Consider the following 14,068-nt stretch of genomic DNA (forward strand, 5'->3'; position numbering starts at 1 on the left):
GGACGGTGGCACCCAGGGGACAGAGCGCTGGGACGGTGCCAGCTGGGCTCGGAGCAGAGAGGAGCGAGCCGCCTGTTGCTCCGGGTGTGTGCGGCCGCCCTCCCTCTCCCGAACAGGTAAGTCCCCCTTTCCCGAGCGTGTCCCGCCTCCGATCCATCGGGGATCCGGGCTGCAAGGTCGGGCCGGACTCACCTGGGCTTCCCCGGTGCAGCCCCGGCAGAGGGACGGGAAGGGGGAAGGGAGCCGCTCCCAGTGACCCACATCCCTTAATCCGCGTCCTGCCCTGCGTCACGCAGTTACCTAAGCCCCGAGCAGCTCCCCCGGCGAGGGCACAGCCTCTGCCCCGTCTCTGAGGGAGCCGCTGTGGCCATTTCCCCCATTTTGCTGTTGCTAAGTGAAACTTGGGGGCAGGGGATGTCTCCAGCCTGCCTCGGCGCTGGTTGCGTGGGGGTAACTCCTCCTTTCCCCCCTCACTTCACCTCCTGCCGTGCCTGGGAACAGTCTGTGCAACACCCACAAACCCTGGAGGCAGGGACAGCCCCCTGCCCAGTCAAACATGAGAGCAAACTCCTTCTGCTCTCATGGATTCTCTGCATCAGCCCCCCCAGTTCACAGCCTGAGCCCTCCCCAGAGGACACACTGACATCAGATCCCACTCCCTTAAGCTGATTAGGGCAGTAAGGATGCATTGGAGCAGATGCCACCAAGGCTGTGAGTGACCAGACCCCGGAGGGATGCAGGAGGGGCAGCATGGAGCCCCCAGATGTGGGAACTGCTGGGGTCTGGGGAATGAAGGGAGAGGAGGTGGGGGCTGGTCACTCTTTCCATGGGCTGGGGAGCTGCTCGACTCCCCCTGCACAGCTGGTTTGATCCCTGTTGCAATCCTGGGAGCCTGAGAACAGCATATGTGGCTTTCCTGAAGGGGAATCTCAGGTAACCCAGAGGTTTCCAGCTCTGTCCTCCCTCCTGGGGATTGTAAGAACCAGAGGTGACGCCTGGAGAAAAGATGATGCAGACAATGGCCACATCCTCCCTGAAGGTGTACTGGCTCAAATGGGAGAGGATTTGCTGCGTGGTTCCCCCTCTCCCCAGCTCCTTTCAGACAGGAGAGGACACAGGTGACAGCACCTCTCTGTTTTATTGAACACCAACCCCACCCCCAGCCAGTGCGGAGCTCAGCGTGCCCAGCTCTCGTGCATCCACTGGGCCAAAGTCCTGCTCCAGAGGATGGGGGCAGCTCCTTGAGCCCAGGGGAGAGATCCAGGGCTGCCCCTTGGTGCCTGGGGCTCCCAGGCCTGCAGTCATCCCTTCTTCTGCTCCACCACCCACGCTGCCTTGTCCCTGGGGATGTTCCCACTTATGGAGGGTGTCCCACCAAGCCCTGCATGTGAGAGGCTAAAGCTGGAGTAAAACTGGAACATTTATTTAGGAAGTGATGAGCAGGACACTGGCTCGTGTGCAGGGTGTCAGGGACTGTCCTAGTGTAATCCTTGGGCACTGGGGACAGGGCAGAGCAGCAGAGACCAGGCTATGCTGCCTCCAAGCTCTGGTCTTGCCCTGAGGACTGGCAGTGAGCCCCACACTTGTCCCTGGCACCTCCAACCCCAGAGCCCTGCCTGGATCTGAGTGAACCCACAGAAAGCATCTGCTCTCCAGACCAAGGCTTCTCCTGAGGTCTGAAGGAAGTCACCTTCAGGGAGCAGGTATCGGAGGGATGGAGGAAACAAAGCCTTTGGAGACAAAGGTGAGGGGACCAAGTGGTCAAGGAAGGTTCCCTTTCCTTGTCCCTGCTCAGTGGGACCCTCATTCATGGACACAGCTGCCCTGGGGCCCCAGCTCCTGACTCCTCTCTGCAGGGAATGGGGAGGGCAGGCAGAGGCTGGAGGCAGAGCTAGGGACATTCATGGCATGGACAGCATGGTACAAAGGAAAGGTGGGGCAATGGCCCTGCCAGGAGAGGAGCCCATGGTTTTTGCTTCCATTCACACCCTGCTTTAGGTATCCACATCCATTCCCAGGATCATGGATACTTCCTCATCTTAAATTCAGATGGCTTCCCTCCTCCAGCCACCCACATCAGAGAACAAACCCAACTTTCCTGCGAGCACCCCCCATCCCCCACACCACATCAAACATAAAAGGGGACAAGTGAGAGCAGGGCACAATCCCATCCCCCACCCCTCCCCGCTGAGCTTCCCAAATCCGCAGCCCCACGCTGCCAGGGCCACGGAGCATCCAGGTGGCACAGCCGAGCCCCTAATGGTAATGGTTGTTCATGTTGTTGAGGTGGGAGGCTGCCATGGCGCTGAACGAGGCTGAGGGCTGGAGCCCGTGCCCCGGGTACAGGGACGGGCTGGAGCCAGCCCAGTAGGAGAAGCCGGCCGGCGTCACTCCCGAGGTCATGAGGTTGAGTTTGGAGATGCCTGAGAAGGGCAGCGGTGCCAGGTTGCCCTGGAATTTGTAGAGGGTGTGGTCGGGGGTGGCCGGCTGGCACACCTGGGCCAGCCCGTGGAAGTCGAACTTGTAGGCGTAGCGCTTGCCGTGCACCTTGGTCATGATGTTCTTGTCGTAGTAGTAGCGCAGCGCGCGGCTCAGCTTGTCGTAATTCATGTTGGGCTTGCTCTTGCGCTCGCCCCAGCGCCGCGCCACCTCGTCGGGGTCGATCAGCTTGAACTCCCCGTTGGTGCCTTCCCAGGCGATGCAGTTCAGGTTGGCCCGGTCCGAAAGCAGCTCCAGCAAGAACTGCCACAGCTGGATCTGCCCGCTGCCTGCAAGGCCAGGCCCCCGAGAGGTTAAAGCTCCTTCCCAGGGCACAGGGTCAGGGACAGGATGTGCCCTAATCCCCCCAAACCACTGTTTGTCACCCTCTCCCACACCCAGGTTCTGGCTGCACCTCATTGCATCTTCCCTGCTTTAGAGACACATAAGGTGGTAACAAGGTTTTTTCTCCTTTGCAACATCCCAACCCCATCCTACACCCCCAGATATGAGGAGAAGATGCCTCTGCACCTTGAGATGGAGTAGGAGTGCTCAAAGGTCAACACAGGTTGCAGCAGTCTGGATCCAGAGTCTCCCCATCCATCCCGCCCATTCATGCACCACTGAGGATGAACACCTGCTTGTTTGTTTTTGTGGGAGGACGTGGCCTTGTTCTTTTATCAGCAGCCCCAAGAAGGACCTATCTTGGCAGAGCCCAGATCCATCCCAACACAAGCATTCCCCACTGCCCTGTGTGCTGGAAACTGGGCTGCTCTCACAGCCCCTGCTCTAGGGACACTGTGCCCTGCACAGATGTCTCCACGGTCAACTCAAGTCAGGGAGGAACACTCATCTGAACTACACCACAGAGAGACACAGACACATGTAGGGGAGGGAGAGATGGGGACAGAGCATGATCTACTGTGGCTTTGAATCAGGCATCAATGATGTTCCTCATTTCCAAAGGAAAAATGTCCTCCCTGAGCCATGGCCATTGCACCTGCAGCTTGCACCAAGGAGTTTCCTTGGTGGGTGCCCGTGGTGCCCCTGTGCCAGGCTGTGCACACACTGGAGCCTGGCACACTCGACACACCCATGGTGAAACACAAGGACCTGCTCCTTCGGGTCTGGCCAGAGGGCATGAGAGGAGAGGGAATCTGGACCTTTGGGCAAGGAGAATCCGACTGCTGGGACCCGGCCACCCTGCAGAGCAGCCCTGCACTTCCCTAGGCACCCCACTGCCTCCTCTGAGCAGCATCCCCTGCACACCCCCTGCACATCCCTGCTCCTGATGCCATTCCTTGCAGCACAGCCTCTCTCCAGAGCAGAGGATGTGCCTTTGCAGTTATCCCTGTGCTCTTCTGACAGGATTTTGTCTAAAGGTGCTTGGATCCTATACGGAGATTTAGGACCCATGACCTCAGCAACAAGAAGTCCTGCAGCTCTGCTACATTTCCCACCAAAAAAAAAATCTTGTTCTTGTTTTAGACCCACCTATTTTATCTTGTTCTCCCTGTATCTTGCTCTAGAAGAAGCAGGGAACAGCCATTCCCCATCGATTCCCATTCCACCAAAACCCACTCAGACATCCTGACCCAGCCAGCTGAGCCCAGGTCTTTCCTAGGTGTTGTATTTCCTAATTCCCCAACCTGGGACAAAGGCAAGGAATCTCTCCTCCCTAGGGTGCATCTGCAGCCCTCGCCCCTTCTCCATCACCACAGCCCCACCCTGGCCTCCAGCTATCTCCCACCCGTGGCTGTTCCACCCCATGCAAGGAGGTCAGGGAGGTCTTGGGGGCTGGATCTGGGTGGGGTGGTGAGGCTCAGTCCTGCCTGCTGCACAGTGCAGCACATGATAATGCACCTGAGAGCTCCCTAAGGAAATATCCAGGCATCCAAAAAGATCCCTCTCACTGCAGCACAATGTTTAGAGTATGGCTGGGCAGAGTCTGCAGTGCAGAGGCAAAAGGGCTCCCCCAGTTCTTTCTCCCCCTCCCACCACTAAACCAGGGCTCCATTTTTCCTGCTCAGGGGAGTCCCTGGTCCCTGCCTCCTAGCAAACAGGCAAGCTACATGGCCCAAACACCACAGTGCTGGCCCCAGGACCCCCAGTGCTGCCACACTCCCAAGCAGGCTCCAGGCTGCTCCTTGGTCAGCACTGTCAGCTCCAGGCTGCTCCCTGATCAGCGCTGGGAGCTCCAGGCTGCTCCCTGGCCGGCACTGGGAGCTCCAGGCTGCTCCTTGGTCAGCACTGGCAGCTCCAGGCTGCTCCTTGGTCAGCGCTGGGAGCTCCAGGCTGCTCCCTGACTGGCACTGGGAGCTCCAGGCTGCTCCTTGGTCAGCACTGGGAGCTCCAGGCTGCACCCTGACTGGCACTGGCAGCTCCAGGCTGCTCCTTGGTCAGCACTGGGAGCTCCAGGCTGCACCCTGACTGGCACTGGCAGCTCCAGGCTGCTCCCTGATCAGCGCTGGGAGCTCCAGGCTGCTCCCTGGCCGGCACTGGGAGCTCCAGGCTGCTCCCTCACCGGCACTGGGAGCTCCAGGCTGCTCCCTGACTGGCACTGGGAGCTCCAGGCTGCTCCTTGGTCAGCACTGGGAGCTCCAGGCTGCTCCTTGGTCAGCACTGGCAGCTCCAGGCTGCTCCTTGGTCAGCGCTGGGAGCTCCAGGCTGCTCCCTGACTGGCACTGGGAGCTCCAGGCTGCTCCTTGGTCAGCACTGGGAGCTCCAGGCTGCACCCTGACTGGCACTGGCAGCTCCAGGCTGCTCCCTGATCAGCGCTGGGAGCTCCAGGCTGCTCCCTGGCCAGCGCTGGGAGCTCCAGGCTGCTCCCTGATCAGCGCTGGGAGCTCCAGGCTGCTCCCTGGTCAGCACTGGGAGCTCCAGGCTGCTCCCTGGCCAGCGCTGGGAGCTCCAGGCTGCTCCCTGATCAGCGCTGGCCGATGTCGTGACCCCTGCTCGGGTTGTTCCAGACGGATGCCTCCGGTTCCCGGGGAACATCACTCCCGAGCTCCAGCACTTCAGTGGCAGCTCCCTCACGAATGGTGTCCCAACTCTCCTCTGCACTCGCAGGAATGGATCTCCCGAGCCCGGATCAGCCCGCCCCGCTCCCGGGATGGCTGGCAGCTCCCTCCCGTCGGATGTCCCGGAGCTCCCAGGAGACCGGAGTTGGGACCCCGCACTCTCCCCGCTGCGGGGCTCGGGGGGATGCGTTCCCCGCTCCGCTCTGATGCCTCGGACGGGAGCTCCCGACCGTCGGGGTTGGCCGCTGTCCCCGCGGGAACTGGCGGCGGATGCTCCCAGCCGGAGGCACTGGCAGCAGCAGGGAACGGGGGCTCCGTGTGGCCGTGTCCTGCAAGGACAGTGCCCGGCAAAGGACGGCAAAGGGGCTCCGCTGGCTGCTGGCGGGAGAGAATGCGGGTGCCCCGGGGTCCCCGCTCCGTGCCGGCCGAGGGGAGCGGGGCCCGTCCAGGGGAAGGGGCAGCGGGGCTCTTACCTTTCTGCACGCCGGGGCTGAGAGACCCCCACGCCTGGCTCTTCCCGTCTTTGAACAAAGTTTCCCCGACTGGATCTGGGGGGAAAAAGGGAACGCGGGTGGTGTGGAGGGAGGGCTGGAACCAGGCGGGACCGCGACACCCCAGCGCCCACCCGCGGGCAGCGTCCCCGCAGCCCCCGGCCGCTCCCCCTTGCCTGCCCCGCCGCTGCGGCGAAGCCAGGAAACGCGTCCAGGAAAAAGGAAATCCGATTTCCGACCCAGCCGGGGAAGCTTTTAAATAGGAATAGACGATCCCGTGGGCTGGGGTAGGGAGGAGAAAGGGAGTGAGGGAGAGAGGTGTGGGGCAGGGGGAGAGGGAGAGGAGGCGGGTGGGTGACAGGATGGGTGACAGGAGCGGCGGGTGGCAGCGAGGATGTCTGTCGGCATTTGGGGAGTGGACTGCTGTGGAAAGGAGAGATAAACGGACAGATGGATAGAAGGAAGGAAATGGGTGAATGGATGGAAGGACGGAAGAGACGATGGTGAGTGGGTAGGTGGAGGAAAGAAAGTGCGAGAGATCGATGGATGGAAGGGCAGGTAATGGATAAGATGATGGAAAAACAGGCTGATGGAAGGGACGTTGGGTGGATGGAGGGGTCGGCTGGTACCAGGGATGGAAAGGGGGATGCAGGGACAAGTGAGTGGGGTGGAAGAATGGATGGAAGCACAGGGGAAGGGAGGGTGGGTGGAAAGATGGGTTGGAAGAAAAGAAGGGTGGACGAAGAGATGGAAGGAGAGGGTGACGGTGGGTGGATGAAGGATGGGAAGATGAGTGTGCGGGTGTGGAAAGCTATGAGGGCAGCTGAAAGGAAGAAGGAAGGGATGGTTGTGGTGCTGGAAGGCAGGAAGAGAGAATGGACAGCGGGAGAGGGAATAACAGGGTGGGCGCTGGAAGGAGATGGGGCAGAGGAGAGCCCCAGGGCCTCAGCGGGACAGGGTGGGCAGGGGCTGGGCGCGGTGCGGGGCACGGCGCTGCGGTGGGGCAGCGGCCGAGGGATCCGCCCGTACCTGGCAGGTACATGTTGAGCAGCAGTGGCACCGCTCCGGTGCCGTGTCTCATGGCAGCTGTGGGGGCGGCCCGCGGGCTGCATGTTTTAATATTCCTGCCCCTATTATTATTATTATTATTCCACTTTATCAGGGAGCAGCTGATGGCGAATAAATGGCAGCGGGACGGGCAGGGGACGGGCAGGGGCCGGGGGAGGCGGGGGAAGGGGGAGTTTCCAGGCAACTCGCAGGGGCTGGGGCCCCGGCTCCAGCAATTTCCTCCGCTGTAATTAAAGCGGGCGCTGCCCCCCCCTCCCTCCCCCCGCTATCGGGCCCGCATCAGACTTTAATCACGGCCGCGGGTTTCTATGGAGAGCGGTTCGGGCCGCTTCCTGCCTCTTCCGCCTCCTTAACTCTTCGCAAACACGGCGCTGACATCCCAGCTGGGAGCGGGCCCGGCCACTGCCTGGAGACCGCCCGGGCCCGGCCTCCCACCAGCGCCTCCCTTCCCGAGCCGCCGATCGGCACCAGCAGCGCCCCGGAGCCCGCTCCCGACCGGCCGGTACCGGCACAGCCCCGGAGCCCGCTCCCGATCGGCACCGGTACCGCCCCGGAGCCCGCTCCCGACCGCCGGTACCGGCACAGCCCCGGAGCCCGCTCCCGATCGGCACCGGTACCGCCCCGGAGCCCGCTCCCGACCGGCCGGTACCGGTACCGCCCGGAGCCCGCTCCCGATCGGCCCGCAGCGCCCCAGAACCCGCACCCGACCGGTCCGCAGCCCGCTCCTCGCGGCACGGCACCGGCAGCAGCTCCGGCACTGCCCCACCGTCCTGGCCCTCCGAGCCGCCGTGCTGCTGGCTCTGGGGTTCCGTGCCTGCCCCTTCCCCAGCTTCAGCATCATCAGCACATTCCTGGGGGCTCCTTGCAGTTCAGAGTCCTGGGGTGGGCCAGGTGTGTCCTCACCAGGGCCCTCCACTTCCAGGACAATGGTCACGGGGTTCCTTTGCAGTGCCCAGAGCTTTGGGATGGGTAAGGTCATCTCCAGCAGTTGGTGGCACCAGGTCATCCCACAGCTCTGCCACCTCCCTGGCTCCTCTGTGCTCTCCTGAATAGTCCCTGTCCCAGGAACAGTAAGCTTGTGACCGTCCCACAGCACCCAGCCCTGTCCCAACCTGCTGCGCATCTTTATTAGGATCCATGGACGCTGGGTAACCCCCAACACCCACACAAACCAGGATGGCCCCATCTTCATCTGCTTGTCCTGAGCAGAGCTGGGTACATTCTGAAGACAGGAGGACATTTAATGGAGAAACTTATGACGGAGAATTGTGATACCAGCTCCAAAAAGACACAGTTGGCCAGGTTTTTCCCTGTCACCCATGGCCCCAGCTGTTATATGCACTTGTGGGGTGCTGTCAGTCTCTGTCCCCCAGGCCAGGAGTGGACCCCCCACAGGATCCCACAGCTTGAGGCAGCCAGGCAGTGTGCCAGCAGCTGTCACCAGTTCTCCTCCGTGAGTCCAACACTGTACAGCCAAGCTCACAACTTCTTCTGCAGTGTTTCACTGATGTCTGGCAAAAGGATGAACTCTCATGCTGGATTTAGCTGCCTTTTTGGAAAGTGATCATTACAAGATACGGACCTAATGGAAATCAGGATACAGCCACGCCAGACTCGCAGTTTTTATTTACAGTGCCTGCCCTGCATAAGAAGCTGCAGCCCAAGGGGAGCAATGCTCAATCAGGGGGCACAGCCCAACAGAGTTGGTGTCTCCTCTTGACAGGGGGTGTCCAAGGTGTTTAGGAAACAGGGGGTCCCTTGGTTACCGAGCTCCACCTCTGCTCCACGTGCTCCACCTCTGCTGCCCATCTCCATCATGGACAAAGAGCAGATGCTGGCAGGGGACACATGAGCAGAGACCATTGTATTCCCCAGAAATTCCCCAGCAATCCTGTTTGGAGGTAACAGCCCTCAAAAGGCTTCTCTTCCCCCAGCTGGTCTCCTGAGCTCCCCTGAACCTCTGGGGGGTGTCCAGCTCTGTACAGCCCAGCAGCCCTGGCTGCTCCCTGCATCCCTCTCCTGCCCAGCCCCCAAGGTGCAGCTCTCCCCGCAGTGGCTCCGCAGTCTCCCAGACTTGCTTTCGCTGCCTGAGTCACTGAAACAAACCGCAGGCAACAGAAAACAAGCCCCGGAGACAGCGGGGTGAGGTGGGGGCATGCCTGACCCACCACCCGTCCTCTTCTGGCAGCCCAAGGGGAGACCATGATGCTCCTGCAGCAAACTGCAGAGTGGAGGGCATGGAGGGGGGCCTGGGCTGAGGGTCATTGCATCAGCCCAGAGTGGGAAGGGGGTGCAGCAGGGATCAGAATCAGAAATAGGTTAAGGGCTGCTGGAGCTGGAGAAGGAGGTGCTTTGGAAGGCACTGGGGATGGAGATTCCTGGGTCCCTGGGAAAGCCATTGGGTAGGGGGCTTAAAGTGGGATGTGAGGGGACTGGGGTCTTTGAGTGATCTGGGGTCAGAAGTGTGCAGAAGGACAGGGAATGTCATATCCTAAGAGCTGGCAAGCCCTGTGTCCATGTAGAGCTTTGGGGACCTGAGTGATGTGACCCCAGGTTCATGGGGGAGCTGGGGCAGACCCAGAGGATGAGGAAGGCAGGGTATATGAGAAATCCAGGAAATAGGGGCCCATGTCCATGGGGGAACAGGGACTGGGCTGTGGGTCTGAGGGGGATCTCGGAGATGAGGTTCCAGGTCTGTGGGGCTACTGGGGATGGAGCCCGGACCTTGGAACGCCCAGCTGGAAGCAGCTGCAGGTCCCTCCAGCTGCAAGAGGCAGTCTGCCCCCTGCCCCCCACTCCAGGGCTCTCCTCCCACCCCAGGTGGGGCAATAAGGACCCGCAACTTTGCAATGCCCCCCACAGCCCACCCCTGCCCCCCCATCACAGCGCTGTGTGCAGTGCCCGGGAAAGCTTCACCTGTGAGCCGGCGGTGTGGAGCGGAGCCGAGCTGACGTGGCCCTGGGCTGGCTGCGCCTGGCCAGGTGTGCCGGAATGTGTTTGTGCTGGGGGAGAGGCCGTGCGGCCGGGGTGGGGCCTCTGGGGACACAGGAGACAGGGGCGGGCTGGGGGGCACTCTGCAGCCGGGATGCCGTGTGGGATGGGGATACGCAGGGGCTGGGTCTTCTGCACAGCAGCACTGGGGTGGAGGGGAGAGGGGGCATGCAGGGAAACGTGTGTGTGCTCAGCTGAGTGCAGCTCTCTCTCTCTCTCTCTCTCTCACACACGCACACCCACACCCATTACACACCCATGCACAGGCTGACACGCACACCAGGGTTGGGGTCTCTGCACCCTGCTGGGTGAGGGCTGTGCACAGACTGCCCCCCAGCCCAGTGTTCCAGCAGCTTTCTGGGACACTCCCTTTCTCAGAGCCAAGCATGTTTTTAGCAGGGTGGGCATCAGAGTGCCCAGGAATCTGAGGCACTCAGAACTGTTCCACCATGCATCCATGTCCTGGGTATGGGGAGGGCCTCAGGACCAAAGCCTGTGCCCCAGGAGGGCTTTGGGGTGCCAGAGCAGGAGAGAAGGCAAGGAGGAGGAGAGGAGGAGGAAGCAATGTGCTGGGCGCAGGGAGTGCTTTGGGGATGGGTAGCCCACACCCCAGGAGGGTTCAGAGCCAGATGGAAAAGGAGGAGGCTGGGAAAGGGTGCGGGAGGAGGAGGAGGAGGCTGGGTGGGGCTCCCGGTGTCCCGGAGCCGGATACTGGCACGGATATGCTGGCGTGGCAAGGCTGGAGGAGGAGGACACACACACCTGCGAGCATCAAGCCAGGCCCCTACCACCTGTGGAACACTACCCCAGGCCTCCTTCCCCTGCACAACCACCTGCACCTCCTGCCCAGCCCCTCTGTGCCAGTGCCCCCAAGCCTGACACAGCTGTGGCTGCCCCATGTGTTGGCAGAGTCCCTTCCCCAGATGACCCCTATGTTCTTCCTCCTTCCCAGGCCCACAGCAGGCAGGGACCCCCTTCTCTCTTCCAGAGCGGTGCAGAGAAAGGGGACCTTGAGCTGGCAGACTTTGTAGCAAACAATTTCCCTGGTATTGATCCTGGGAGGAGATCCCAGGGCACAACCCTCTTGGTGCCTTCTCCCACATCCAGTGCTCTCTTTGCCCAGCAGGTTCCCATTTTCCCAGTCAGAACACCACAGCAGTGGAACTGTGCATGGATGAGAGGTGGGTGCAGAGAGCTCAGCCCAGGGTGGAGCTGGCCACGAGCCCAAAACTGCCTGGGGAAGGGGAAACCTTCCAGGCTGCCACCCCGGTCCTCCCAGCACGGCAGCCCCTGAGGAGCAGAGCAGAGGCAGGAGCACTCTTTTTTTGACAAATGCCTTTATTTGCTACCGGATAGAGGTCTATTGCACAGCAGCCTGGAGGCTGCAGGGCACACAGCCCTGCCCCAGTTCAGTGCTGGACGCGGCGGATGGATTGGATCTGGTTGGTGTGGGCCTGGCTGCTGTATTCATTGTACTTCTTGAACTCGCCGTTCTGTCTGTCCCGCTCCAGCACGTACTGGTAGCCCCTGTATCCTGGGTACTGGTACGCCACCCACCTGCAGGCAGAGCCTTGGCTCAGAGCCCCAAGCCAAATCATCCCTTCCCATCCCATCCCATCCCATCCCATCCCATCCCATCCCATCCCATCCCATCCCATCCCATCCCATCCCATCCCATTCCATCCCATCCCATCCCATCCCTCTGTTTGCCTTGGGAGGAGAGGGACAGAAAATACCTAATGGCTTGTATTTTCAAGGAAAAAGTAGCAGGAATGCATCCCTTTTTTGAGGGGGTCCCCCTTCCACATTGTGGGGTTTGTGGAGGTGTTTTATGCAAGGAGGTGCTTCTGAGCCTCTGCTCTTGGCACCCCCAGTCCCTGCCCCGCTGGCTGCACTCACGCTCCGGCGTTCACTTTGATGGATGCCACCTCCTTGTTGCCCCAGCCCATGGCCTGCAGCGAGGGATAGTCGTCACTCAGCTCAAACTTGTGACCCTGGAAGTTCTCAGCCTCGTAGAGGATGACTTTGCTGTCATTGTGGTTCTGCAGAGAGACAGAGCTGGAGGTCAGCAGGAACGGGTTGGCTTGCCCAGGGATAGGGGATGTGGCATCAGTGTGACACACACCAAGGCACTTTGAGAGGCCTGGGATCGTGAGCAGCTTTGGTGCAATGCATGGGGATGTCCCTCAACCTGGCACCCCCTCGCTGGGACACCCCAGAACTGCCCTAAGGATGCTGCTCCCATGTCCCTGTGGTCCCAGTGCACAGCTGTCAGTGAGAGTTGGTGGCTACAACCTCTGGACGCACACGGACTGCTGCCCTCGGCATCACCACACTCCCCAAGGCTGCAGGAGGGTTCAGGGCGAGGCAGGATGCTGAGAGAGGTCCCTCAGCTCTGTGGGGCCTTTCTGGGTGCTGGGCACGGTGGGGTTAATGGCTGGGACACTGAGTGATGCAGCACTGTCCCCCGTGCCCAGCCCCCACATGCATCTATCTGCACCGAGGAGCAGTCCTGCCAGCAAGGAGTGATCTTATCGCATCCCCTTTATTAAAGCCTGAACATATCTGCCTGGTGATTATTAAAAGTTGGGGGGGGACCCCCCGCTCGGAGGCGCAGACGTGCCGCTGCTGCGAGCCGCGGTGTCGCTGCAGATGGAGCGATAGAGCCGCGGCTGCCTGGGCACGCCCCAGCTGCCCGCGCTGCGAGGGGACGGGCCCGCGCTCCGAGCATCCCTGCGGTCCCAACAGCTCCTCCCTGCTCATCCCAGCCCCGGGAATCAGGGCTGGGGGACAAGGCCTTGGGACCCCAGCCTGGCAGGTGGCTCTCCGAAGCACAAAGCAGAAGGAGCTGGAATTGTGCTTCAGGCTAAGTTTTAGACCTAAAGTGCATCCCAGGATCTCTGCAGGGAGGGGGGAGCTGGTGCGTGCAGCTACTCCTCCACTTCACATGTACCTCTGTGAACACCTCACCCCTCCGTCCCATGTCATCCTCCAGCCTGCCCCTCATTCCCTCCGTGCTGGGCCACCTGGAGGAGGCTCTGCCTGCCCTGAGCCCTCCCCGTGTGGTGTCCCAGTAACTCACTGCGCATTTGACAGGCCGGAAGGAGAGGAGGTGCTCGGTCCGGTAGCCACTGTTCCCGCTCCAGGCCTCCCACCGGGGATAGTCACCCTTCTCCAGGATAAACTGCTGTCCCTGGTACTCAGGGTACTCGAAGCCTACCCAGCTGGAAGGAAGAGGAGGAAAACCCTCAGAGATGTATGACACAGTCCCCAGGATCAGTCAGGGGTCAGCTTCTCCTTCCTGGGCAGGGGACAGAGACATCCTGGCAGATTATGGGTCTGTCACAGATGTTGGGGTCCTTGCTAGCAGCAAATGTCCCTTTTGAAAGTGGGACCCCTCTCCCCAGATCCACATCATTGCCTCCAACCTACGCCTTGCCTTGGTAAGGTCTCCCTGACTAGCAGATGGGAAAACACAAGGAGCACAAGCAGGGAGGACACACGATGAAGCTGTGTCACAGCTGAGAAAGAACTTGGGAGTTCTGGCTCCCCAGCAGCTCCCAAGAGTGCCTGGGAGCAGTGGGTTTGCTGGTGCGGGGCGTGCCAAGGGGCCGCGGGGCCGGCGGGGCACTTACGGGCCAGACTCCACCTTGATGGAGCGGATCTTGCGGAAGCCGCGCTCCATGATGCTGGGGCACTCCATGAGGAACTCGCAGCGCTTGCCCTGGAAGTTCTCCTCCTCCCACACCGTGATCTTGTACTGCCCCAGGGTGTCCATGGCTTCACTGCTGGTCATACGGGTCTCTCGGCTGCTGGCAGAGCCCCACGGATCACCCCAGGGCCGGTGCCCCCCACCAGCCCCCAGCCACCCTCCTGCCTGCTGCTGAGCCTGGCATGCCGGTGGCGCTGCCCTCACACGCCCCATGCCACTGGCCCCTTGCCCTCCCAGGCTGGCACGGGGACATTTCCCATTCCCTTTCCTTCCCTGCTGGGGGATCTCTGTCCAGTGACCCCCAGGCT

The 14,068-nt window shown here is 61.3% G+C and overlaps 2 protein-coding genes across 2 annotated transcripts; both read right to left on the reverse strand.

Moving 5' to 3' along the window:
* Nucleotides 1-2,198: 2,198 nt before the first annotated feature.
* FEV (FEV transcription factor, ETS family member) lies at nt 2,199-7,070 on the reverse strand. The gene is made up of 3 exons (XM_063161361.1): nt 7,019-7,070; nt 5,972-6,046; nt 2,199-2,768 (listed from the first exon to the last, which is right to left on the reverse strand). The coding sequence occupies exons 1-3, from the start codon at nt 7,068-7,070 to the stop codon at nt 2,257-2,259; spliced, it is 639 nt and encodes a 212-aa protein (XP_063017431.1). The 3' UTR covers nt 2,199-2,256.
* A 4,319-nt stretch (nt 7,071-11,389) lies between these two features.
* CRYBA2 (crystallin beta A2) lies at nt 11,390-13,844 on the reverse strand. Its single transcript, XM_063161362.1, has 4 exons — nt 13,684-13,844; nt 13,131-13,272; nt 11,948-12,090; nt 11,390-11,605 (listed from the first exon to the last, which is right to left on the reverse strand). Exons 1-4 carry the CDS (start codon nt 13,842-13,844, stop codon nt 11,458-11,460), a joined length of 594 nt encoding a protein of 197 aa, XP_063017432.1. The 3' UTR covers nt 11,390-11,457.
* Between the last annotated feature and the right edge of the window lie 224 nt (nt 13,845-14,068).

The sequence above is a fragment of the Melospiza melodia genome, chromosome 8 (genome assembly GCF_035770615.1).
Source record: "Melospiza melodia melodia isolate bMelMel2 chromosome 8, bMelMel2.pri, whole genome shotgun sequence".
Taxonomy (NCBI): Eukaryota; Metazoa; Chordata; class Aves; order Passeriformes; family Passerellidae; genus Melospiza; species Melospiza melodia.

Excerpts from the sequence above, each read along its gene's own strand:
- FEV (XM_063161361.1), bottom strand. The coding sequence starts at position 7,070 with ATGAGACACGGCACCGGAGCGGTGCCACTGCTGCTCAACATGTACCTG. Across the intron at positions 6,047-7,018 it reads GCTCAACATGTACCTGCCAG|ATCCAGTCGGGGAAACTTTG; the intron begins GTACGGGCGGAT and ends TTTTCCCCCCAG. Across the intron at positions 2,769-5,971 it reads CAGCCCCGGCGTGCAGAAAG|GCAGCGGGCAGATCCAGCTG; the intron begins GTAAGAGCCCCG and ends CTGGCCTTGCAG.
- CRYBA2 (XM_063161362.1), bottom strand. The coding sequence starts at position 13,844 with ATGACCAGCAGTGAAGCCATGGACACCCTGGGGCAGTACAAGATCACG. Across the intron at positions 13,273-13,683 it reads ATCAAGGTGGAGTCTGGCCC|CTGGGTAGGCTTCGAGTACC; the intron begins GTAAGTGCCCCG and ends TCTTCCTTCCAG. Across the intron at positions 12,091-13,130 it reads TCCGGCCTGTCAAATGCGCA|AACCACAATGACAGCAAAGT; the intron begins GTGAGTTACTGG and ends GTCTCTCTGCAG.